The 24630-nt window shown below is 39.1% G+C and overlaps 1 protein-coding gene across 6 annotated transcripts in view; it reads right to left on the reverse strand.

The window, feature by feature from the left end:
• The window catches only part of LOC107048707 (disks large 1 tumor suppressor protein), a 616903-nt gene that overhangs the window by 209653 nt on the left and 382620 nt on the right, over positions 1–24630 (reverse strand). For all 6 annotated transcript variants that reach the window (XM_015272036.1, XM_015272039.1, XM_015272037.1 and 3 more), the window contains one exon: positions 17816–17952. In XM_015272036.1, the coding sequence (XP_015127522.1) occupies positions 17816–17952 (137 nt within the window). The remainder of the gene's footprint in view (positions 1–17815; positions 17953–24630) is intronic.

Raw genomic sequence — 24630 nt, forward strand, 5'->3', positions numbered from 1 at the left:
CTGGAGTACTTGGACACACGATACCAAGTGGATTTTCTCCTCTCTGATGACCCTGCTGGGCGAAATTGAAAATAAACTCTCAAGTGGCTCACTCATAGGATAAAACGACACGTGTAGTTCGGGTTCGTTTCAAATTTTCTGAGGGGGATAAGTAGAAAAATTTGAAAAGGGATATTGGATGTAGACTGCTATTTTGGATGGTTTGAACTATTTGATGTTGTTCAGTTTCGTGAAGATAGGGGATTACGATATTTGATGGAAGTATGTTTGGAGAACTAGTTAGGAGCTAGCGCAAATTTTACGAGAGAAAATTTTGCTCAGTTTGTCTTTTTTTAAATTTGCTACTGATAGCGAATTTCTGATTAGTCCCTGATCTGCTAAATTGTGATCCAATATTATAGAATAGGATCTGATACTGATCAAGAAATCCTACTTTCATCAGATCGGATTAGAATAAGATCTCATTATTGATATAAGGTCCTATCTTAATTGGATGAATTCTAAACCAATATGATAAGATAGCATCTGATACTGATCACAAAATCATATTCCGATCGAACTGAATCAGAATTTGGCCAATCAGGTTGGGATCTGATACTAATTAGGAAATGCTATTCTGATCAGATCCTATCCCGATTCAGTTGGATCAGAATGAGACTGATTATCAGGATAAGATTTCCTGATTAGTAGCAGATCGTATTCTGAGTCGCCAAATTCTGATCCGATATGATAGGATTGGATCTAATACTGATCAGAAAATCCTCTTCTGATCTAGTTCATTCAAACAAGCGTTCCATTTCTGATCCAAAACTGATCATTGCCAGTTTTTATCAATCAGAATACCCAACAATTGACTGTCATTATGGACCCCTAATATAATTTAATCCAAACAATTACCTAAATTGATTAACTCGCCTTCCCCAAGCCCCAGTACAATAAAACGTTCAGTAACTAAATCTCTCTGGTTGTTAATGTTGATCCCTTTAGGTATCTCTGTGTTAGTAAATAAATCCAATTATCCCTGGCTGAGTACTTGGTTAATGCCGAAATAACGGCGTCACAAGTATCTGTAAATACTGCAGGGCAATTTGCATATCAATGCACCACCATCGCCAATCACTCCAGCATAATCCGTCGTATATTCCTGAATAATCTCAAAACATTTTACATGATGAACAAAATTGAGGAATGATCACTCGGAGTTTTTACTATCGTCTCAAGATTTAATGAGAAGCAGTTTTGTCATCGGGAATGTGTCATCATTAGGTGTTTGCTGGAGGGAAATTGGGAGAGGGTGCTAACGACCATCCTACATGCTAGAGGAATTATGGGATAAATCGACCTAAATATAGTGCAATGAGTCTACCGGTCAATAGAAGCTTGCATAAACATCGGTGGCTAATATCCGGGGTTGTTAGCAGCTGCCGGCTTATAATGAGATCGTTACTCTGTCATCTATTTATTTCAACGGTTGAACATTCCTGAAAGAGTTGCGAAGAAAATTAAATCTTAAAAATCCTGATTAGTATTAAGTCCTATCCTTATCAAATCCTACCTTAATTGACCAAATTCTGATCTACAAGATAGGATTTCTTGAATGGAACCTATCAGAATATGACTGATCAGGATAGGATCTGATGCTAATTATAGGGAATCCAATCCTGATCAAATGTACCACCATCGTCAAATACTCCAGCATAATCCCTCGTACATTCCTGAACTATTTGAAAACATTTCACGTGATGAACAAAATTGAGCAATGATGACTCGGAGGTTTTACTATCGTCCTAAGATTTAATGAGAAGCAGTTTTGCTATCGGGATTGTGTCATTAAGTGTTTGTTGCAGGGAAATTTGGAGAGAGTGCTAACGACCATCCTATATGCTAGAGAAATTACGAGATGAATAGACCTAAACCTAGTGCATTCAGTCTAGTAGTTAATAAAAGCTCGCATAAACATTGATGTCTAATACCCGTGCTTGTTAGCAGCTGCTGGCTTATAATGAGGTCGTTACTCTGTCATCACTTTATTTTAACGGTTGAGAATTTCTGAATGGGATGCGAAGAGATTCTAGCTATAGTGGAGGAGAATCATATTGGGGAAAAATTGAACATGAGACAAGATGGCACGGTAAATGAAGATTTTATGAGCATAAATTTTAATTGAGTCGTACTGGTGGTGCCAATGGTGACATTAAGGGTCGAACATTAAGAGGTATGGGTGAAGTTTGATCAAATTGCATGAGTCAAAAGGATCTTGCAGTTCAAATTTATGCTTGAGGATTAAGTTCAAGGGTCATGGTTAATTGGTTAAGCCTGAGGAGCAAATGGTGTGTGTATGGGTCAATCGTAACGCTCAAATTTTAGGAGTCAACAAGTATAGTTAAGTTCGAGAGTTGAATTGCATCAGTTTACTGGGGTAGGTCAACTCGAAGAGTCAAATCGCATGAATATCTATCAACCTTAAGGGTCAAATTGTATGGGTCAATCTTGAAGGTCAAATCGCATGTATAATATGTTCTCTGTTAATCGCAGGGTCAAATTCCATAGCCAAGTAGTAGCGGTGAACCCAGAGTCGAATTACATGGGTCAAACGCGAGAATTGAATGGTATTTGTCAGGACCAAGGGTTGAATCATATAAATGAAATTGTATGTATCAATCTGAGGGTCAAGTTGATCCTCATTTTCAACCCTTCATCTGACCGCATGACTTCAACAAATTTTAAATCATTCAATTCATGAAATGATTTTCAAGAATGATTTGATCAAAACTACTTACTACCTCTCTCGTCCCTTCTAAAAATTAGAATGGAAAAAAAATTGACCAATTACGATTCAAGTTTTTGGTGAAAATTATTTTGAAATTCTTCGAGCTCTCTATGCAACCAAAACGATTTTCCCGCATGTCTTGATAGTCACTTGACCCCAAACTAAATTTACCTTAAGTGCATCGAGACCGGGTTGGTGCCCTTCCAGTGTCCTAAATGGTAAACAGTATTTAGTTCCCATGGGGGAGCGAGGTAAAGGTGAGCGTGATAGGGCGAGGGTGAAGGCTCTCTGGGCATTCGGGGTTATACGCCTATGTAGGCTAGGCCATCCGGTTTGGTTTCTGGTGTTATCTACACGTGTGTTAACTCACGGTACATGCAGAAACTATGTAATACAACTTTAGATTGTGGTTGCTGGTGTTGGAGAAGTAACCCTTCTACCTGCATTATCTCCAAGCACGTAGAGGCACAATGCTTCTTTCCCTATGCGGCTCTGGCCTTAGTGCATGGTAATTTGCTTGTTCATTTATTCATTCTACTGGGGTGAGTACCGCGGGATGAATGATAACGCGCATGGCTACTGCGCCAGTAGATGAAAGAAAAAACGGTCTAGAATAACGAAAAAAAGTCGAAGCATAACTTTCATGAGAGTTTTCAGAGAATTACCAACTTTTATATTTTACTGAATCTGTTTCCCGCAATCGTCGAAAAATTTGATCTCATCGATTGGAACAGAATTCCACAGTCTCTCCTATGATTGCTGAATCTACGTATTTTCAAAGAGAGAGATACAGTGAAAGCAATTGGATAATGCTGTCGGGCTTGAAGGAATGTAATAAACGGTGCGATGGCAGTGAGACATACATCTCAGTAGCAAAGCTACGTTCAAGGATTAATCTCCCGGACTTTTCGAAGAATACGTCTCTGAGAAACGTTTGGAAACATTCCCTAGTTCAACGCATGTCACGAAAACGTAGATGAAACATTCCGGGAAGAGGAATGCATGTGGATAGAGGCATCATGTTACTCTTTTCAGGTGAGTAGAATGAATATTTAGAAATCTGTATTTTGCAAGTTCCCGAAATTTAAGGGTAACGATTGATCGATGGAAGCTGCAACAAAATCGATAGTGATAATCATCATTATTCATTCGTTAATTGCTCAAGTAGCTCGGTTGGTCAGGCAAGTTCCATAGGACGAGCGACCGATTTGCGATGGGTTTGAATAATTGGTGGTTTTGCAAAGTGAGATGAACATAATGATGTCTTGATTATTTCCTCGTTGATCAAGTCTTATTGGACCTGTGGGGAAACCTGAGGATGACCTGATCACTTCTGCATCACGTCCAACCTGCTCTGATTCCCTGGTGGAAGATGAGGAATGGGCCAGGATTGGCTGAGGGTGGCTTAGTGTTGGAATAACTCATCCTTGGCTCATCTAAGCTTATCCTGATCTCCTACTAGGGTCTATTTTATTTCGAATACGAAGGCCACCATGATCTTCTAATGATTTCCGCATCTCATTCCTACATATAAGGATGACCCGGTCGAAGCCTGATCAGGGCATGATGAATCATCGATTAAAATTAACAGTTTTCATGAAAGTTTTTTCCCTCAACTGTTCAAAACAACAAAAAATCATTCTGAAATGAATTTCCATTGGCTTTCATGAAACATATTTCACTCCCTCCAATTTTTTGTCATCATTGCTTCGAGCCTTTTTTCCCCGAATTTCCTTCATGTTATTGTTTTCCGGGCAGTGAAATTTATAGACTCGCTGCCACGTACGATAGCATCGAATCACTGGCACCAAGTCAGCGACCACCCGGGAGTTCGGGTGGAGTGAATGCCAAAAATTCAAAAGCCACCGGTGTGTGACAAAAAAAGACTGCCAAAAAATGGATACAAATGCGTAAAGTGTAAAAAAAATAGTGAGTGGAATGGAAGGAAAAAAATATGATTGCTTCCGTAGAAAAAAGGGACAGACGTGAAAAAATAATTGGATAGATGGTATGTGTTTGGTGTGAGTGGTGTATACGGCTGTGTGGATCGATTTTCGATGGTACCCAAACATGAAGCGAGACCAGGATTATCTGGACATTTCAGACTGAACGATGGGAAAAATCAACGGTATCAGTTGTGGTGCAATGGACGCGTTGAATACAATACCCAAGAGGGTTATGAATTTGGGTTACGGGTTTATCATGAGAGTGAAGGTAAAAGAATGTGAAATTTGGAAAAAATTCCAGAGATTGTATTTCCTTTTGTTAGCGTATGTAGAAAAATAGATTTTTTGTGATACCAATTTTTTTCTTTTATGCAAGTGTTTTGGGTAGTCATGAACATTGTCAATATTGATTTCAAACGGTTGATGGATAAATAAACTAAAATTATTGGAGTATTTTGTACTGAAATGATTCCACTTTTTGGAGAGGATACGAGGTAAAAAATAGAAATACTATTGATCTCTTCCTAGTGTCTCATACTCACTTCCAATTCTTCCAAACAAGTATCTTCTCTAGGCTCATCCCATCCAACCACAATCCCAATCAATCCCACATCGTCGATAACTACACCCGATAGGATTTGTCTTGACGGCTCTCTATATTTACCTCGAATTACCAGTGGCATTAACATCGGATCTTCAATGGTCAGGTACCTATCTGGCTGTTGAAATAGGTCAATAACATTGGCATCCGTTTGAGAATGGATCTGAAGTAGTCCTTCGGCCGCAAACCGTAAATTATCAAAGTCAGAATGATCAAGTGGCAAGGATTACAGTAACTTCAGATTACCAAAATTTACTATTGAAATTCTCAACCATATTGAACATCAATTTCTGGGTTATCCGAATGGCAAGGCGACCACGGTTCGTGGACTTGTGCATCAGAAGTTTCATAACTATTCGATGAGGTTTCAGGATTCGCTGGTGATTACGGTAATTCTCTATTTTCTTTAGCGTCAATACAGAATTTTGTTTGATCATGAAAATAATTACACCTGCATTTATATCACTTTTTGATGATGAATCTGTGGGATTAGCGATTATCATGATCATTGTCGACAATTGATTGATTCATCAAGTTGAAACGATTGGTCAGACAATTTTTTTTGTTGATTCTTATGACCCTCGTCACCCTGAATTTCCTAAGGATTTCCCCCGTCTCTCATCTAACTAAAAAAACTTCAAATGGTCAAGACCCGTACTTCGTACACGTACTTTGTCACCCTCAGGTCCTTTCTTGACTCATTCAGTCGGCCAAATTTCTCCAAGAAACTTGTGGATGACCGGACCGTATCCTGATCGATTCTCCCTGCATAATCTCTTTCATTTTAAGTCAGGCTGTCCTCATTATGACGCGACCTAAGCCTGATGATTTATCATCCAAATCCAGCAAAATTGTAAAAACATTGTCAATTTTTTAAAAATCTCCATCCAACCAGGAATCCATACGTAAACCTGTCAACCCATCATCCTGATGATCCCACCAGCAGCTGTAATGCTCCCAGCTTTCCCATCACAAATGATTGATGACCATATCGACAGCTCCATCACGTCTACCCCTAAGTAGAATTCAACTCAATCCCGAATATTGTACCCACTGATGGCACAATTCATGAATAGAATCCATCAACTATCCTCCAATTTCATTCGACCAAGAGTTAGTTCCAAGGTATTGAATTGAGATGCCTCGAACAATTAGGAGTATTATCAGGCGAATGGGCCAAGTGTATCTGCGAGTTGGAACTTGACGAGGCAAATGCTAAGTACCAACTGGTACGGTTAGTTCAGCTATAAGTAGTTATCGCACAAACAACCTCCAGTCACTGCTTGCTATCCAGCTTTGCGAAGTTGGCTTGGAAAGGAGAAAATAGAGGGGAAAATAATGTCATCTCATTTTCAACCTCTGTATCGTTACTAGTCAGTTGTCTCGCAATCACTGACCAGTCGATATTTGCTGTCTCGACAACTCCGTCTGGTCATCAAACTCATGCGCACTTGGGGGAGCCAGCAATCGATATTGCTTCTTGACTCTTTTTACTTTTTACGTGGGACTTTTGTATGTTGATTTGACTGCCAATTGGCGTGGTTTCCAGGGAACGGAAGTGAGAAGATAAATTCAAATTTTTGGGGAAATGAATTTTTGTGGAGTGAGTAGAAGATTGGAGAAAATTGGAAAATAGAGTGATGGTGAGTATCGGAGAAAAGGGGAGAAAATTATTGGCGGAAAATTGCAGAATTCTGGTGGTAGATTTCGATGGAGGATGATGTTATTTTAATAGAACTGAGATTTCATCTCAAATTTGATCATAACATGTAAAATTTAGAATTTACGATTAAAGATGGTGAAGGCAGGAGCTTCTTTTATCCCTTCAAACAGAATATTACACCGAATATTATACCGAATATTATACCGATGAGGAAAGGGACATGCCACTTATTTTTGAGTATTCCACAAGACATATATTTGACATCCGGCGAAAAATACATTTTACTCAATTTTTTTTATCTTAATTTAGAAAGTACTAGAAACTACCAAATATTTTCTCCCTTTTAAACATTTTTCTTGCGGACTCAAAGAATTATTTTCCCATGGTTCAAGAGTCAGCTGCGCTAATTAAACTGTCTCTTTTTTTATTTATCCGCCTTATTTCTTCCCAAACATTTCCTCTTTATGTCATTGATTGAAAACTATTATTTGGAGGCAATTTAAAATTTATATTCTGAAAGTCCTAGAATTATATGTAATTCAATTACTATTTCGAGTCAGTTTAAAAATCGAAATTCAAGAAGTTACGCTGATGATTATTTTCACTTCTAAATTTCCTTGCGATTTAATCACCCCTGACATAACATATAGTTTTATCGAAATCGGAAAACGAGAACTCATTAGTGTTTTTCCTAGTCACTTGCTATCATAATCCAATAAACGAAGAAAGTCAGCAACTGAGTAGTGTTTCAACGCATATTATGTTTTTTTAAGGGGAAAATGTACTCATTTCGGTCTTTCGACTCGATATTATTCCCCACTCATTGAGTCCTGCTGTGCAGCCAGCAATGTCCGCATTACTTCAACGGAAGCTATCACATACTACTACTGGATTTTCACTGCTATTGCTATCCTTCATTGATGTTATCTTGTTTGTCTATCTAGGAAGAATGATGTTATTTGAATGGAGCTTAGAGTGCATTCCAAAATTCGTCCTAACATGTGAAGTTTAGGTTTACGATTGAAGAGAGTGAACTCAGAGACTGATTTCATCCTTTCAAACGGACTATGAAGTGATAAAAAATGCGTATCGTTATTTTTGAATCCTTTGTAACATATATAAGTTTCCTTGAAATCGAAATAAGAGAACTTACAAATTTTTTCCGTAGTCACTCGCTATCATAATGCAAGAAACGAAAAAAGTCAGGAATTGATTAGTGTTCGAACGCATATTGTTTTTGTCCAAAGAGTAAAATCTAATACAAAATCTACATTTTGGTTTTCCAACTCGATATTATTCGCCGTTCATTGAATGTTGATGTGCAGCCAATAATTTCCGCGGTACCTCGACGAAAGCTCTCAAACATGACCACTGTATTTTCAATGTTATTACCATCTCTCGGTGGTCTTGTTTCGTTTGTTCGGATTGTTATTACGAATTCACTGGTTAATTGCCTCCCTCCAATTAAACATCATTTTACGCAACTGCGTCATCTGCTTCCCTCCCTTCCTCCCATTGCTGTGATTTTATAAGGAATTAATTGTGATTCACTGTTCGTCACTAGTTAAAATCAATGGAAATGTGGGAAATGCAACACAATCATCAGGTAAATACTTCAATTTCATTAGGATCATGATTTTCAATTCAGATACTTTTCATTTCTTTACGATGGAACGACAAATGATTGCAATCAGTCATTGATTCATCTGATTACTAGAAAATTTACGCTTCGGTATAAATTTTGTTAGGTTTACTAGATGTCCATTCGATCCATCAGGCCTAGTAGGGTTCTCGTCGGGTCATCCTCATATCAGCCAACACGACGAGGATATCATCAGGGCAGCCTCATTTGAAATAAAATAGATTGGAACCTGGTCAAGGAATGATCAGGGTACTCTCAGGTTTCCCTGATAAAGGGACGCTATGGAAAATGTCAATTGTGATAGTGGATAGCAGGTCAGGCCATTGGTTGATGATCAGGTCATCATTATGTGCACCTGACATTGAAAAATCCAGGAATTACCCAAGTCTAATATGGTCTACCTCATCGGGAGAAAAAAAAGTACCTGATCGATTTGATCAATGAACGGTACCACTTGACCAACTACAACAGTAAAAACAATTTATGACCTGTTCGAAATGTCATCGGATTCTGGTCAGGGAAACCTGAAGATGTCCCGACGAGATTTCTACTCTGGCACTCAAATAAAGCAATTCACTAAATGAAGAAGAAAACCTGGACATTTATTTTCATCACCATGCCCGACATCCGCCATTTCTAATCAAAATAAATCGAATTGCAGATCAAGTTGGAACCCAGAAGTGAAAAGACTAAATGAGTTCAACCCAGTGGCGGTGTGAAAAGGGAGCGACAGTCACCCCAATAGAGATGCCAAAGTAGAAAACTCGTCTTACGCATCATCCCCTCATTCTGGCCAATAGAGAATCAAGCGGGAAAGGAAATTGTTTTTACGATAAACTTTGCCTTATCGGGAATCGCTCGCGTTTCCACCTCGAGATTCATTAGAGCGAGAAGTTGTTTGTTACACTCAAGGCCTCACCCTCTTCCTACTCACCCCTACTCACCCGACGCCATCCCCTGATTCTCTACCACTATCACAGTGGAATTCCGTAATACTTGGATCGCATTTTAAACTTTTTTCTTTGTCATTTTTTTTCGGAGGAGATTGCTAACAATAAAATTGGATTGCCCTCGGGTGTAATGCTAATGGATAAGTCTTCCCGGAGTTTTAACGGATAATTTGGTATTGAGGTAGAGAAAGGGGTAAGTAAACGTTTGGGACTTTGAAAGGTCAAAGTTTCTGTCAAGTTTCATGATGACCCATCACTGTGCTTAGGATGACCTGAAGATTACCCGACCAAGGCCTGATGAGGGTTAACTGATGTCGCATCAGGTGATCCTGATAATGGGTTCTCTGATGAGCCGTCACATGATCCAGATCAGGTTTGGTCGGGTCATGAGGGCAGTTTCATTTGATGTTAAATAGAGTGAAACCGCGTGAATTTGATTGGGAAATGATAAGCTCATGAGGTGATGAGCGTCAGGTTTCTGTGACGATAGAACACAATGGGAAATATGAAGTAGGGGATATTGGATAACAGCATAGTCAAACCAAAGATTCAAAATTCTCAATGCGTAGTTTGTATTGTTTATCTTAAAATGGCTTAGAAGATTCAGAGTCATGAAGGTCCGAAGGGTCGTGAAGGCTACGGTGGTCTAGAGTCCTTAACATTTAGTTCACATTGTTTGTTCTAAAATGGATGATGCCGGCGGCCCTTAGGAGAGGCAGGGTGACGAGGTTCATGAGGGTCGTTGTACTCGAAACTCATGAAACTTCACTGTGCGACGAGTTATGGAAACTCAATTCAAAACTTCCCCAGGATCTTTTCGCAACTGAAATGACTAGACTATTTTAACAATTTGACGACTGAAATCATCACGGTAGATTCCTCCGGAATAACGACATACTTCTCGGGATACAATTCCGAATGGATTGAACGAATCTATCACCCCTGCATGAAAAGTACACGCAAAAACCCGATAAATTCACTTCGAATATTCGTTTCAACTCTGTGACAAAGTTACAATTCGAAAGGAAGTCCGAAAGACGTAGACGTCACAGGGTATTACATCCCAGACGCATGTGAATTGGAATTGAAGTCACCTCCTGGAGATGCATTGATAAAGATACATCGACGAAAAAGGAAAATACGGATACACGAGACAGTTTTCCACGTGCAATATTCTGAGTAACAAGGACGAAGGTTCATTCCCGCTTATGAAGAAATTTTCAGTAATCAATGCAAATTCACTTTCCACATGGAAAATTGAATTGGGACATTGATGGAACATTGAAATTAAATTTGTTGAAATCGAATTTGAATGAAAAAAATCGGTTTCATCTGAGTTTCAAGGACTTCCATTTTAGGAAAAATTGGTGTTTCTTTGAACATTTTTAGAATGTCAACGTTTTTTAAATAACAAAAAGGTCACGGAAAATAGGTTATAAATTGAAAAAAAACAGTCCACAAATTTATTTTCAACGAATAACATCGATCGACTCGCACCACGCTTTCATAAAAGCGAATAATCCCTTGAAACCGATTACGCAAACCTCTCAGCAGTTAAAACCCGCCGATTGAGTCATAATCCCCCCATTGAATGAATCATTCCGAGAACCTTGAGCTAAAATATTAAACGACTCGGTGTAGTCTCAATGTACATTTGAAGGCTCCCAGATTTAGTCTTAATGACACCAGTACAAGAAACGAGTGGTTAATTGAAGCTACGACTATACCGCGGCAATTGCGTGAATTTTTTAGGTCTCACTTACCCCACTCAACGCTGAGATATAATTATTAATTAATGCATCGTCATCATCACTGAATCAAGCACTCACCGTCTAGAATTATAAATGGCTCTTATCGTTGCTGCAATCATAGTATTTCCATACTGACTCAACTCCCAAATTGAGGAGAAAAATGGTATGGAAAAACTAAATGGTAGGAGTCTTTGAAGATTAACGGATGAGGACATCAAAAGCTTTGAACATTGATGGTCTAAAACATATTGAAAATTCATGTAATTCATGCCGTAATCGACGGTTTGAATGAACCGTTACTGAAAAATCTGCAAATTGGTATGGCGACTTGATTCAGGCTGGGTTCTACTCGTTTCGTGTAGATTTTGCAACTTGCTTCAGATCGGATATGACTTGATGCAAGTAGATTCTGTAACCTGATTCAGGTTGAGTCCAACATGTCGTAAGTAGATTCTGCGACTTGCTTTAGGTTAGGTTTGACTTGATTCGGCAGCCTAATTCAGGTCGATTCTGACTTGATTGAAGAAGATTCTGCGATTTGATTCAGGTCAGATTGTACTTTATTTAAGTAGATTTTTCACCTTGATTCACATCAGATTCGACTTAATTTAAGGATATTGTGCGACTTGTTTCAGGTCAGGTCCCGCTGTATCTTAAGTAGATTCGACAATTCGATTCAAGTCAGGTTCAACTAGATTCAAGTAGATTTTTTGGTTTGATTCAAGTCGCATACAATTTGATTCAGAAACATTCTAACTTTATTCGCGTAGATTTTGGAGATGATTCTGGTTGGTTTCGAGTTAAGTCACGTGTATTCCACGACTTAATTTAGGTCGGATCTGTCTCAATTCTAGTAGATTCGGTGACTTGACTCAGGACGGCTTTAACTTGTTTCGTGTAGGTTCAGCGAGTCGATTAAATTCGATTTGGATCAAGTATCAATTCGACTTAGATGAAGTCGCTACTTACTACCTGAAACAGGTAGATCTTTCGGCGTGAATCAATTCGTTGGGGCAACTTGAATCAAGTCAGTAAGGAGCCGTTTCGTCTTCTAATCATCCACTTTTCTGCTCACAGTCACACTACTAAAACGAAAACTACTCGAATCATTACTGAAAATGCAGGCAAGTTTTCTATTCATGAATTCCATATCTTCACCAATTTCTCCAATCTGCAGGATTGGACCTAGAATTCCTAATCAGTAATCAATACCTACTATCAATTGGAATCAGAGCTGCTCCAACAAATCTCTCAAATATAGGAGCTTTATACTATCACCAGTATTACCCGCCTTTGATCCTTTCACATACAAACCTTCAAAGTTATCTGGAAAATTCCATCAAACTTGAAAATTGATTGAATTTGTGTTACCAACTAAAGTTAAAGCCTTTTGCTGCTGTTCATCCATCCCAACAATTCATACGCGTTCAACTCAATCAACTTCAGAACAGCAATTCAAACAATTCGTAATCAATTCAATTTTCCGTTTCAAAGATGTAATGAAGCATCTGGAGATAATAACCTCGAGTTTCCAATAAATTTATGCCATTCATCGATGTAAATAATGAAATTGGGAGAGCAGAATGGGGACAACACACATACCTGTGGAATCTCGTGATCGCAGGAGGGGGCGGAGCCGATGTTGGGGACACTGTGACCGGATGATGACGTCGCATTCATCAAGAGATACATCTCCGGTGTTTCTGGCCTTGGGGTATGCGGCCTGAGAAACTAATATCACCGCTTCCTATGGCAGACGTTTGCATGTGATTGCATTTATGGCTCAGAGGTACTGAATACTCGTAAATTATGTAGGGAATAGTTCCATTGGCATTTGTGAGTTGGTGAATTGATTACTTTAAAAAAAAGTGGAAAAATGTACAGGAACATTTTATGTTCATTTTCAGAAATTTAGTTGGTTGGAAGTGCTTCAGGCGATGATGCCTTTTTCGAAGGATCCTTCCCAATGTATTTTTTCAGAAGTATAATGAGGACTATCGTAGAAAATGTTCTTTTCTGACGGTTTTTTTGAGGATTTTTTCAGCGTCAAAAATGAATCAACCATTGAAGATGAAGTAAGATGGATCGAATACATGAATCAAAATACTAAGAGTCGGATTTCCTGGGTCAAGTTTCACGAAAAATATATTCAAGATCAAATATCATGGATCAAACACCAATAAAATATCAAAGGTGAAATTTCATGTAGAAATTCTCTTAACGTGTCCATAAATGACCAAAATCCACAGTGATCCCTAAATCTCTTACAAATATAATCATCTCTCCCCATATTTACACATCTGAACCACCTCCAAAAACATCACCCTTCGTCACAAATTAATAACCCTTTGTCAGCATCCAGACAACAACAAGACGTTTGACGTTAGCATTAAGACTAATGCATTCCCATTCGTATCCACCACTTCTCTCCACAAGTCACGTAGTTCCTCGTATTTGCTAAAAGCACCATAGTGTGACTGACTGTTGGAACTCACCCTAAGAGGGTGGATCCACTGTCTAGGTTGAAGTTAAGCCAGCCGTGTACCTAGGATGGCACACAGCTACCCTTATATTCGCCGCATTCATCAACCTCGGGATGAAACTGGGTTTGCCCTGGGCGTTGGTAACAGGTACACCACCATGAAGGATTGGAATAGGAGGTGGCGAGGCGGAGGGGGATAAGTAGTACGCGACGAAAACGTTTGCCGCCATACCAGGATGAGAGACATACTGTTAGTCACAGGGTTCTAACAAATTGTTCCGACACGACTACATCCTCTAGGCGCGTTGTCATTTTCAAGTGAATGTGACCGTATGCACCAGGAGGAGTAGGAGAGGGCTGGAAATGGGTGTAAACGTGCCTTTGAGGATCACTGTTTACCTACAATGTGGTTTGGCTGGTTGTATGTGCTGTCCTGTCTCATTATCATAGACACTTCAGCTATGGGAATTACTATCAAGTGATTCTTGGAGGGAAGAAATAGACATTGATGTTTGTTTACGGTTTCCAGGAAATGATGAGCTGAACAGAAGAGCTTTAGTTTTTGAGCTCTCATTCAAACCTAATTTACCACAATGAGTGGAACAGCGCTGTGACTTTCGATTTGATTTCAGTAGATTTTTCAGCTATTTCAAGTGATGTGACTGACCCCATCACGTCGCAGCTCGGGTTTGTTGTGAGTAAAATTGAATTATATGAAGAAGAAACATCTCAAGTCATTACCTACTTGATTCAAGTTGAATCAACAAATTGGACTGCACAAGTTACCTGTTTCATGCAGTAAATCGTGACTTTATACAAGTAAAATTTAAACTCAATACAATTCAGTAGAATTGAATCAAGTCATAGAATTTACTCGAAACAAGTCGAACCTGACCTGAATCTAGTTACAGAATACACTTGAATTAAATTAAAGCCGACCTGAATCAAGACAAAGAATCAACTTGAATAAAGTCGACCTCAATTTGAATCAGGTCACTAAATCCACTCGAATCAGATTCGGCCCGTCCTGCATTGATCTATAGAATTTATTTAAATCAAGTCATTTCTGACCTGATTTAGACCGCCCATCATGGCATGAAAGAAACCAATTCATGATATGATTTCGTGTTGCGACATTTATACAGGAAATTTTTTTCGACTGGAAACTGATAATTCGTTCATCCGAACCAAACTCTCAAAGGCTTTTGATTCCAGGCAAATACTTATGCGCAATTTGTTAATTTCAATGAACCCTTGGCATGTAAACGTAAAAGTAGAAGTACCTGACCATGAACCACGTGTTCTCACGGTCTGGTGGAATCTGTGCCCGTCATCTAACCACTTCCGGTCCCACGGTTTCGGACATAAATTGCAACTGGCTACACTACGATCTTGCATTTAGCACAGGGGGTCGAGCAAACATACGGCTGGTCTCACTAATTAATCACAGCTTGACAAATCGCCCGTAGCCACTTTTGGAGCTTTTTCCCTCTCGTGATTCGTAATCCGGTTATAGGGAACTTAAAACGTCTATCAAAACAGAAGTTCGAATATATTTTCTGCCGGGAGAAACTTTCATCAAAGTTTTTGATTGAATTACTCTCACCTTTCCTTTTCCTTCTTCGGCGAAAAGTTCTCAACCTTTAAAATGTATCATAAAATCTGGTTATAATAGTCAATATTATGCAGAAGCTCAGGGCTGTAATTAAAATCGACATGTTAATAGAAACAAGTTCATGTTGACTTCCGGAGGAAGCACCAGCTAGTGCTATTCCTTTATACAGAGGTATCCATTTTCCAAACATCAGTGTTGAATTAATGACTATTTCATTCCCGCCAATTAAAATCCTTGTTTCGATAACTGGTTTTCCCGGTGATATGCACTGGAAAGGTAAATGGATATTCCATCAATCAAGGCAATTGTCAGAATCAGAGAAAAGTGAAAGTCGTGAAAAACTCATAATTCTCAAATTATGAGTTCTAGATGAAGCAAAATGAGGAAGCTTCAGCAAAGAAAGTTCCCAGAGGTATTGATTTCACCAATCCCACTCAATCCCCCACCCTACACAAGCGTAACACCGTTCCTTCCCTACCCTACACCGAGCAAACAAACATTGAGGATTCACTCGATGAAAATAGATGCTCGTCCAACTTTTTCAACCGTATTTTGATCACAGAAGCACGACGCCTAGTGACATCCACCCGAATAATCCATTCAGCTCCACTTTACATGCGTATTGCGACTAGTTGAATTGATTTAGACTTTATCACCCTCTTTCGCGAAAGCATACATACCTTGACGCACACATTTTGTATGCAGACTGGTTGTCCCCGTTGGTCATGGTAGATTTTCCAATTGAGCCTGGTATACATTACGACCGGCAAAGCGTCAAAGTGAAGGTAAAGAGCATGACTGAGGGAGGGTGGAGGGGACGGTAGTGTGAGTTCTAGCGTCGTGTCATGCCGGTTTGGGTTTCAACCACCCTTACATAACCAGAGCACCAATGCGCGTCCGTTTAATCAAAGACTTCCTGGATTGTTGGAGCAACCGCATCGTGCCCGCATTACTCTCAAGTGGCACCCAGCTCTCCACCACCCACTTTCTACCCTCGTTCACCGCCTCTACCTCCCCGTCCAACCTGCTTTCAACCCTCAACTGCACTGTGGATGTTTACTCAATGTGTTTCCAACCCCCATACCACACAAGTACTCAGTGAACACGCGTCGCATTTGGCCGTTTCATAACAGCCGTTCCGCGTTATCTTTCTGACCAGCGAGAGAGATGGAATGGTATAAGGGCCCTCAACTCGACATTAACCAAGCCTTCAGCACCATTTATGACTGCTACTGGCAAAGCTAACTGTTTCCGTTTAAGCTCTTGTGGTGTAATAATATTTAACGTTGAAATTGCATTCTTCTGGTGGTTGGGTTTTCCTGGTTAGAGGTATTGGATGGGTTTTTGAGAAAGGGTTGTTTGTTGTTGGAGGAAATGGTATGGAGGGGCTTTATTGGGGGTGAAATCAGATGAAACGATCAGAAGATTGAAAGCTGTCGTGTCGGGACAAGGGAGAGGTTCCAAGTGCGAATTCTTGATGGTTGTATGAATTGGAAAAATTTCCTACCCCGGGGTTTCGTAATACGGAGGCTAAGATACGTTGCCTGGGGTTGGATTAGTCCTGGGGTAAGTCTGTCTTAACCAGATATCGCCTATTACTGGATCAGCCCCCGGTTGGCAACATTGGGATAAGCTTAGTTCCTAAGTGTTGGACCACGGCTGGATTAAGAAGTTAATGGAATCAAGTATGGCAATCAATGCTGAATGAAGTTCATGACAAGGCTATCAACCGTCGGTATATCGAAGCTAAACCTTTGTAACTTTCAGTGTTGGTGATTCCTACCTGTAACGATCATATCTAGCCAGTCAATCAGCCAGGTAGGGTTCAACGATGCATTTTTTAAATCTTCCGATAAAATTCTCATCAACTAACGATAGTGTCTTGATGCTTTGATTGAATGACCACATGATGGTTAATAAATTATTCATCCTGCCAAATATTTTCCAAAAATATGCGACGGAATATCATTTACCCTCAATTTGCTGACCACCAATTTCCCTAATTGCATCCACTCAGTCCCTTGAACCGCCTTAAATCAATAACCTGATCCTCGATTGATTCATACACATATGCACCAGCACCAACACCCACAATTCATTATAATAATATCTCCAGTAGATACCATGTGCATGCAATTAGCAATTAAAATCGTAGATTCAGTAGCAACGGATTCAGGTAGATTGCAGTGGATGAAGCGGCAATAGGGACTATATGATAACATTGCCGTAGCATTTCGATATCGACCCTGGGATTATAATTACTATTTGTACCCAGTGATACATTATTAGTTGGCTGATTTGCATATACGATCCCGTGTGCATTCAGCGCCAAGGTACATATCGAAATATTTGATTATTGCATTATTATGAATACTGGTGAAAAGTACTGACTTACATCATTTTGAGCGAAAGTTGGGGTTATTGGGCCATCGCTTGCCTCCCATTTGTCCGCAATGCGAATTGTCTCGGCTGTCTTCTGCTGCACGGACTTGGATTCGTCAAGCAGTGTCAGCTCATAGAATTCTTGAATATCTGTAAACAAATGAAATTTGGGGATTACTGAGAGGGAACAATTCGGCATTCAGAATGAATACTGGCAACAGCAATCATTTAAACTTTCACATCGAAGTGTTAAACTCAATTAAGACTCACAAAGAGACCGCTTATCCCTGAATTGGTGATAAAGTTTCGAATCATTCGCCGGATAAATTAATTGAAATCCACGGCATTGAAATTAAATTCTGACAGTTCACTTGTGAAGGTCTGAAAATTTGAGAAAGTTCATAGCAGTTATGCGTTGAAACCTGAGGAAGTCAATTTAATTGTCCTTTAAAGATATACAAATCTAGCCATTGGAATTTAATGCTACAAATTTTCCAGAACAATAAATTAAATCAGGAGATAAAGATTTACCACACACGGCGAATCATTGCTGAGAGGCCACAGGAGCTCTTTGAAGAATTTGGTTCAGGAATTCATTTGATCAGAAATTAGGAATTAAGATGTTAATTTCTCATGAACTCTCCATCGAATAACAATACTGGGTTAAACCTGACAAAAATCTCACTTCTCCTTAAATTTGTGATAATGTTTCAAATCACTTTCTGGATAAATTGATTAAAATCCACGGCATTGAAATTAAATTCTGACCGGTTGCTTGTGGGAATTCGAAAATTTGATTAAGTTTGTAACAGTTGTGCGTTGAACCATGATGACATAACTTTAATTCAGATTTAGAGATATACTATAATAGTAATTTTGAATCAGGAGATGGACACGAATTTACCAAACATGGTGAATCACTACCCAAAAGCCACCGATGCTCTTTGAGAAATTTGGTATGAATGGGTAGTACATAAAATCATGCTTTCTCTGAATACCCGAGTTTCATACTCAAATAACCCGAAGGCAATGGTAGTCGGGTTAACTCTGGTCCGTGGGATAGGTCATAAAGGTCACTATATCCGAGAATGTCGCGATAAGGGTAGAACATAATTTTCAATAGTTTAGACCACAGTGAGCAGAGCGAGAATGGAGAATCCAAGACCCCTATGTACATGGAGCTGAGGGGAATATATCATTTACCCCCCAAGACGTGTCTACTGCAGGTCAGGTGTGGGCCTCGGAAACCCGTAACTCCTTGCTATATGAGGGGGAACATTCCGTGGTTACGTCTAGACTGCGACAATTTGCAGATGTGAGTAAATATCAACAGAATGGTGGGAGAGGATCGCTCATCTAATTGCTGCTATGATGGAGACTCGAACGTCAATACGGTTGAGTGAGTTGATATTGATGAAAGTATGATCTCGGAAAGGGAATCATACGTTGGTGGTCACACTCAAGATATTTAATTTCACCCGGAATGCGGAAATGAGAATGGTTCTTTTTCAATGAATTCTTGAGGAATTCAGCATTGGAAATCTAACTTCTGGTCAATTTGAGAATCTTCATGAATTAAGACGTTAGACATTTTTTTTCGGAAATGAGTAATTGAGAATCGAATTTTTTGGGTATTCTTCAGGATTGGAAATCTAAATCCTAAGTAATTTCGCAAGTAATTTGGGAAATTTACAAAATTTGCAATGGCTGCTCAGGAATTACGAATGAGAAATCGAATTCCTAATAAGTGCCAATGGAGTTAGGAATTAGGTATTCATTAAATCAGGAACTGAAAATTGAGAAGCTAATTTCTGATTCATTCCTCAGGATTCTGGAGTAGAGTATCAAATTCGTTGGAATTTAGATGTTGATTTGGTATGAATTATTTAGGATTCGTAATGATCTTTCGAGAATTTTGCATCAGGAATCAAATTCCCAATCTCTCAACAACTCAGAAGTAAGAATGGAATTGTTCATGCTTCTCTTAGGAATTTAGAACTTGGTTCTTATGTTCAGTCCTTTAAAAGTTAAAGATCGATAAACAAATTCCTGGGAATACCGAAAGAATTCAGGATTGGGAATTCAATTCCTACCTGACTGAGTGATGGAATCATTGTTTACAGATTGAAAAACTAATTTTCACTCAATTCCTCAACAATAAAAAATTAAAAATGTAATCCTTGACGAGTTCCCCAGATAATAGTAATTTTGAGAAATTCCGCTAGAATTGATACACAGTAACTCAATTCCTAGTGAGTTCCGGAAATAGAAAGTAAATTCCAATTCCGAAATTCAGGAAATTTATCCATTCCGAAAATTTTAATTTCAATCCTAATGAATTAAAAAGTCAGGGATTTCATCAACAATTCAACAATCGCAATGAAGTTGATGACGTGTAATATAGGAATATAACGCCATTCAAATGATACAATTTGGACATTTGGACCGAATTCCAACCAGGAACTACACATAATACCTGAAAACGCCAAACAATGAGACCCTCGGGGCTGCATCACATTCAGCTGTTAAATCAATTCGATCCCCTGAAATAGTCAAATTAACTTCCATTGAAGCTCTAATCAAGTTCCGTTCGGAAATAATTGAAATGTGATTCTCCAATCTCCATTCTTGTCTCCTTGTGGCTACAATAAATATCTCATTTAACCCTAATCTATCTCTAGAACGATTCAAATCCTCGCAAATCCATCCCGAATTCTCATGAGGAAAAGAATACTTCGAGCACTAGAGAGGAACTAATGTGAGCTGATTTTAATCATCACTCTCCTAAATCTTCATCCAACATCAAGCATCTGCTTATACAATACAGGAGCTAAATAACTCGTTAATAACCTGAGCGCGCTTAATTGTTACCCCAGAAGTTTCGTCTGGTGGTTCCAAAACAGATCAATAATTGGAGGGTACTTTCCCCCGAGTCTTTGATGTTATAATAGCGCGGCGAGAAGTCAAGTTGATTACAAAGCAGCCAAAATAATGTTGATTTGCCCGCTTCCATCAATTAGGAATCATAACCTTACTCTAGTCTCCAAGCAACATCAACATCAATGAGAAGCTCTTGCGCATTTCCATCGAAAAGTTTTGTTCCACAAATTTCAAATTGTTTTCATCCTCGTCAATTATGGTAAGGTGTTCCCAATATTGTTTAGTTTGGTTAGGAACACCATCAAGGGATTCTTACCCTCTGTATCTGATCCGTGATTAGGCAACTTTAACTAAATGTTCAAGCGAATGCATTTCTGGATGAATTCTCCATCGAAACGATTTCTATTCCTGATTTGATTTTCTCCTCTCAGTGCCCAATCAACTATCTGGTTCCCAACTTTAGCAAAATTTTTCAGGGAAGGGTTGAATTATAGATGGCGAGTCAAAATATAATGGATCTTCATTCAACAGTGAGCATCTGCTTAGATAGTGAATAAGCCAAATAACTCTTCAATAACCTGACCTTAATTGCTATGCTTAATTATTACTCCAGAAGTCTCGTCTCGTGGTTCCAAAATAGATCAATAATTACAGGGTAGTTTCGCCCCAAGTCTTTGATGTTATAACAGTGCGGCGAGAAGTCAAGCCGATTACAAAACAGCCAAAAGCAATGTTAATTTCCCCGTTTCCATCAATTAGGAATGCTAACCTTGCTCTAATCCCCAGGCAACATCAACATCAATCAGAAGCTAATGCCCATTCCCATTAAAAAGTTTTGTTCCGCAACTTTCGAATTGTTTTCTTATCCTACCCGTATTTATCAATCTGTCCAAAACATCCCGAATCAATAATTAATCACTTTCCGGTTGTAAGTTGGCGAAGCTTAAATCCATAATGAGGATATACAATCTCCAAAGTTTCGAGTTACTCGCTAGAGATGTACGGAAATGTGTTATGCTCTTGGGATACTAACGAACAACAGTTAAGAGCAGTTGCACGACTGCATTTCATCGATTTGTTGGCTACCCTCAACTTTACTCGGTGCCCTGAGGTGAGAGAGAACGCTGTGGTATATCTACTACTCGTGATACCAGAATTTCAATATCCTTCTGTGATTTATGAGTTCTTGGGTATACAGAAATTTTGGAGTACTAAAAGTTTAAGACTCATTCGTCATACCTGATTTCAGGTCATATCTTCAATCAGGAATTGAAGGCCTATTTGTTAAGAGCCGACCTCAGATGCTGGCATTCGGTCATATCGAGGATCTGATTCCTATTTCCACTCGCTTTGATGAAGACTTACATTTTAATCCTTTCTAATGATAATGACCCAGGTAGGAATTGACGAAGGAAACAGGGCTGGTCAAGCCTTGAACCAAGGCTCATAAATGCTGGATGAGGGCTGGCAACCAAGCTTGGATCAAACCTCATTGAGCCCTGAAATACTAACCATGTTCTCAGGCTGGGTGACGAGGCCTGGGTGAGGCCTGGGAAGAAGGGTTCATTCAAGCCTCAAAATATCAAATATCATTGTTTTTTAAAATATTATCTCATTATTTATGTTTACTAGTATTATTTCACGATTGCTGATTATCTCATAACTTCCATTATCAAAAGGAATGGGAAAAAAAATTTGCACCCGCCGGGATTCAATCCTAAGTGTTTCTGATCTGTAGTCCGATACGTTATCCACTTGGCCATTCGGACAATTGTTGAAATGTAGGATTTCATTTTGGTATAAGAAGTACTGGGCGTGTATTGTATTTGTTTTTCCGTTTCAACCATTAACAACTGTTTTTTTTGTATTCCAATATATCAATGAATCAAAAACTAATTAATTCATTTTTTTAACGAAATTTGGGAAGCCTCTCTTGCCAGGGGCTGCCGCAAGCCTTGTCCAGATCTAGCTCATTTGGTTTGACGGGAGGTCACGGTAATGCCTATTGACTGGATAGAGAGACTTTTCTTCGTTGATAAATATGAAATTATTGACAAAGAAGGTAACAATTGGTTGGAAGGTTACCTTAGTTGAGCCTTGGGTGAGCCTTTCCGTATTCCGTCCTAATACTCCAAGTCTGAACTAAGCCTGAATTAAGACTCCCCAAAAGCCCTATCTATCACAGTCATTTCAGGCTGAAGTGAACGCTAAGAGCAAGCTTGCTCCAGACTTGTGTCACTGAGCCTCGTCAAACCAAGGCTCGTACAAGCTTGTTCCCATCGTCAGCTTATTTAATTCCCACCTGGGGAATGGATGAGAGTGACTTTTCCCAAACCTAATCAGGTTCAATTAAAATCGCCTTACCCGTCCTGAACCCGATTCACGGTCAAATCCTCACGCTCAATTTCCACTGGCTTTGATGAAGACTCACATTTCAATTTTTTCGTTCAGAAATATTCCATCTAAAAAGACAATATTTCCCAACTACTTCCGATGCTATCCACGAATGAATTCATATGGATTATGTTTACCATGTCGATATATCCTATAAAATCTTGGTAATTTTCTTGTAGATACTTCAGTGGAATTTCATCCTAGCCAATGTCTGGTGTCTTATCTTTTGTCGCAGGCAGAAGAAGGATCGTGTGTCTCTCGTGAATCTGAAAGCGGAGGCTTATCAGCTTCACCATGAGGATAACCGGAAGAATTTGTTACCAACCTCATCCGTAGCTTCCATCGATATTGAGCATTGAATTTGTGAGGACAGAGAGTGTTCATAATATTTCTGTCAGCCCATTTTCTCACTGTTTTTACTGGACTGAACAATTTTCTCGGAGGGGATTCATAATCGGGATTAATGGCGCATAATCACAAGGTATATCTTCATACTTCAGTGGATATTTTAAAATACGATAATTTTTTTTGGGGATGACTGTCGTGGGGGTGAAATACTGAAACGTCTTATTGGAGATGGCGATCCGAATCAAGGTCGACTGGCGGCGTCCCCTTATTACATTATAAATTCTCAAATAATACGACTGCTGGGAGACAATATATCAGAGGAATTCTCTAAATGGATCTCGAAAAGTCTCAATCGCATGATTTTTCATGCAAAATTTTTCCGCAAAAAAATTGGTCTGACCGGAAGAAAATTCATGTTTCCATCATCATGATCATCGTAATTACCATCGTGATAATCATTACGAATAGTACCAATAACGTCCTCAATGAAGATAATTGCGGAGAAAAATAACAACCGGTCGAAGACTCCAACTGATGTTTTCACGCCCAGTTCTCATTTATCGCATTCCTCCCATCCCAAGAGCTGGCGATTTATCGAGTGGGATTGGTGTGAAAAAATTTATGCTGCATCGACAGAAAGATTCTCTTGAATTCAAGCACTGAACACAATTAGTCGGAATGCCCCGAAAAATTGAGGGTACCGCTGCAGCTGATGTATTCCCATCGAAATTCAGTCTATTTTTTCTTCCATGTATCGTCAGGGGATGTAAATGCAAAATCCTCATGGTAATGAACTAAAAGGCATTTTAATTTCATTATCATCAATAATTGTCAATTGATTACAATTACGGAACGTCATTATAATACGATTAACTTATGGCTGTAGTATGATATAATAGGATTTGTTTCTTTCCCATCACGAAAATGTAAAACGCTACATGAATGTCACTCCCCTTTGGTTTTATTTCAATAACAGGGTCTGTTAAAAGAGAAAAAACATGAATGATGTTTTGATATTATAAAATTTCACAGTGCCACTCCTGCACCCCTGATTATGATTCAATATCCCGAGAGCATGCGAAACGTTAGAAGACTTGAAACCCATTTCCCACGCTTTTCACTATGAATTTATACCATGAATATTTTTTGAGACCGCAGTCACGCGAGACTACATGCAAGTGTTTCATGAAAGTTACTGAGTTCAAG

The sequence above is a fragment of the Diachasma alloeum genome, unplaced genomic scaffold (assembly GCF_001412515.2).
Source record: "Diachasma alloeum isolate Michigan unplaced genomic scaffold, Dall2.0 Dall_scaffold_00196, whole genome shotgun sequence".
Taxonomy (NCBI): Eukaryota; Metazoa; Arthropoda; class Insecta; order Hymenoptera; family Braconidae; genus Diachasma; species Diachasma alloeum.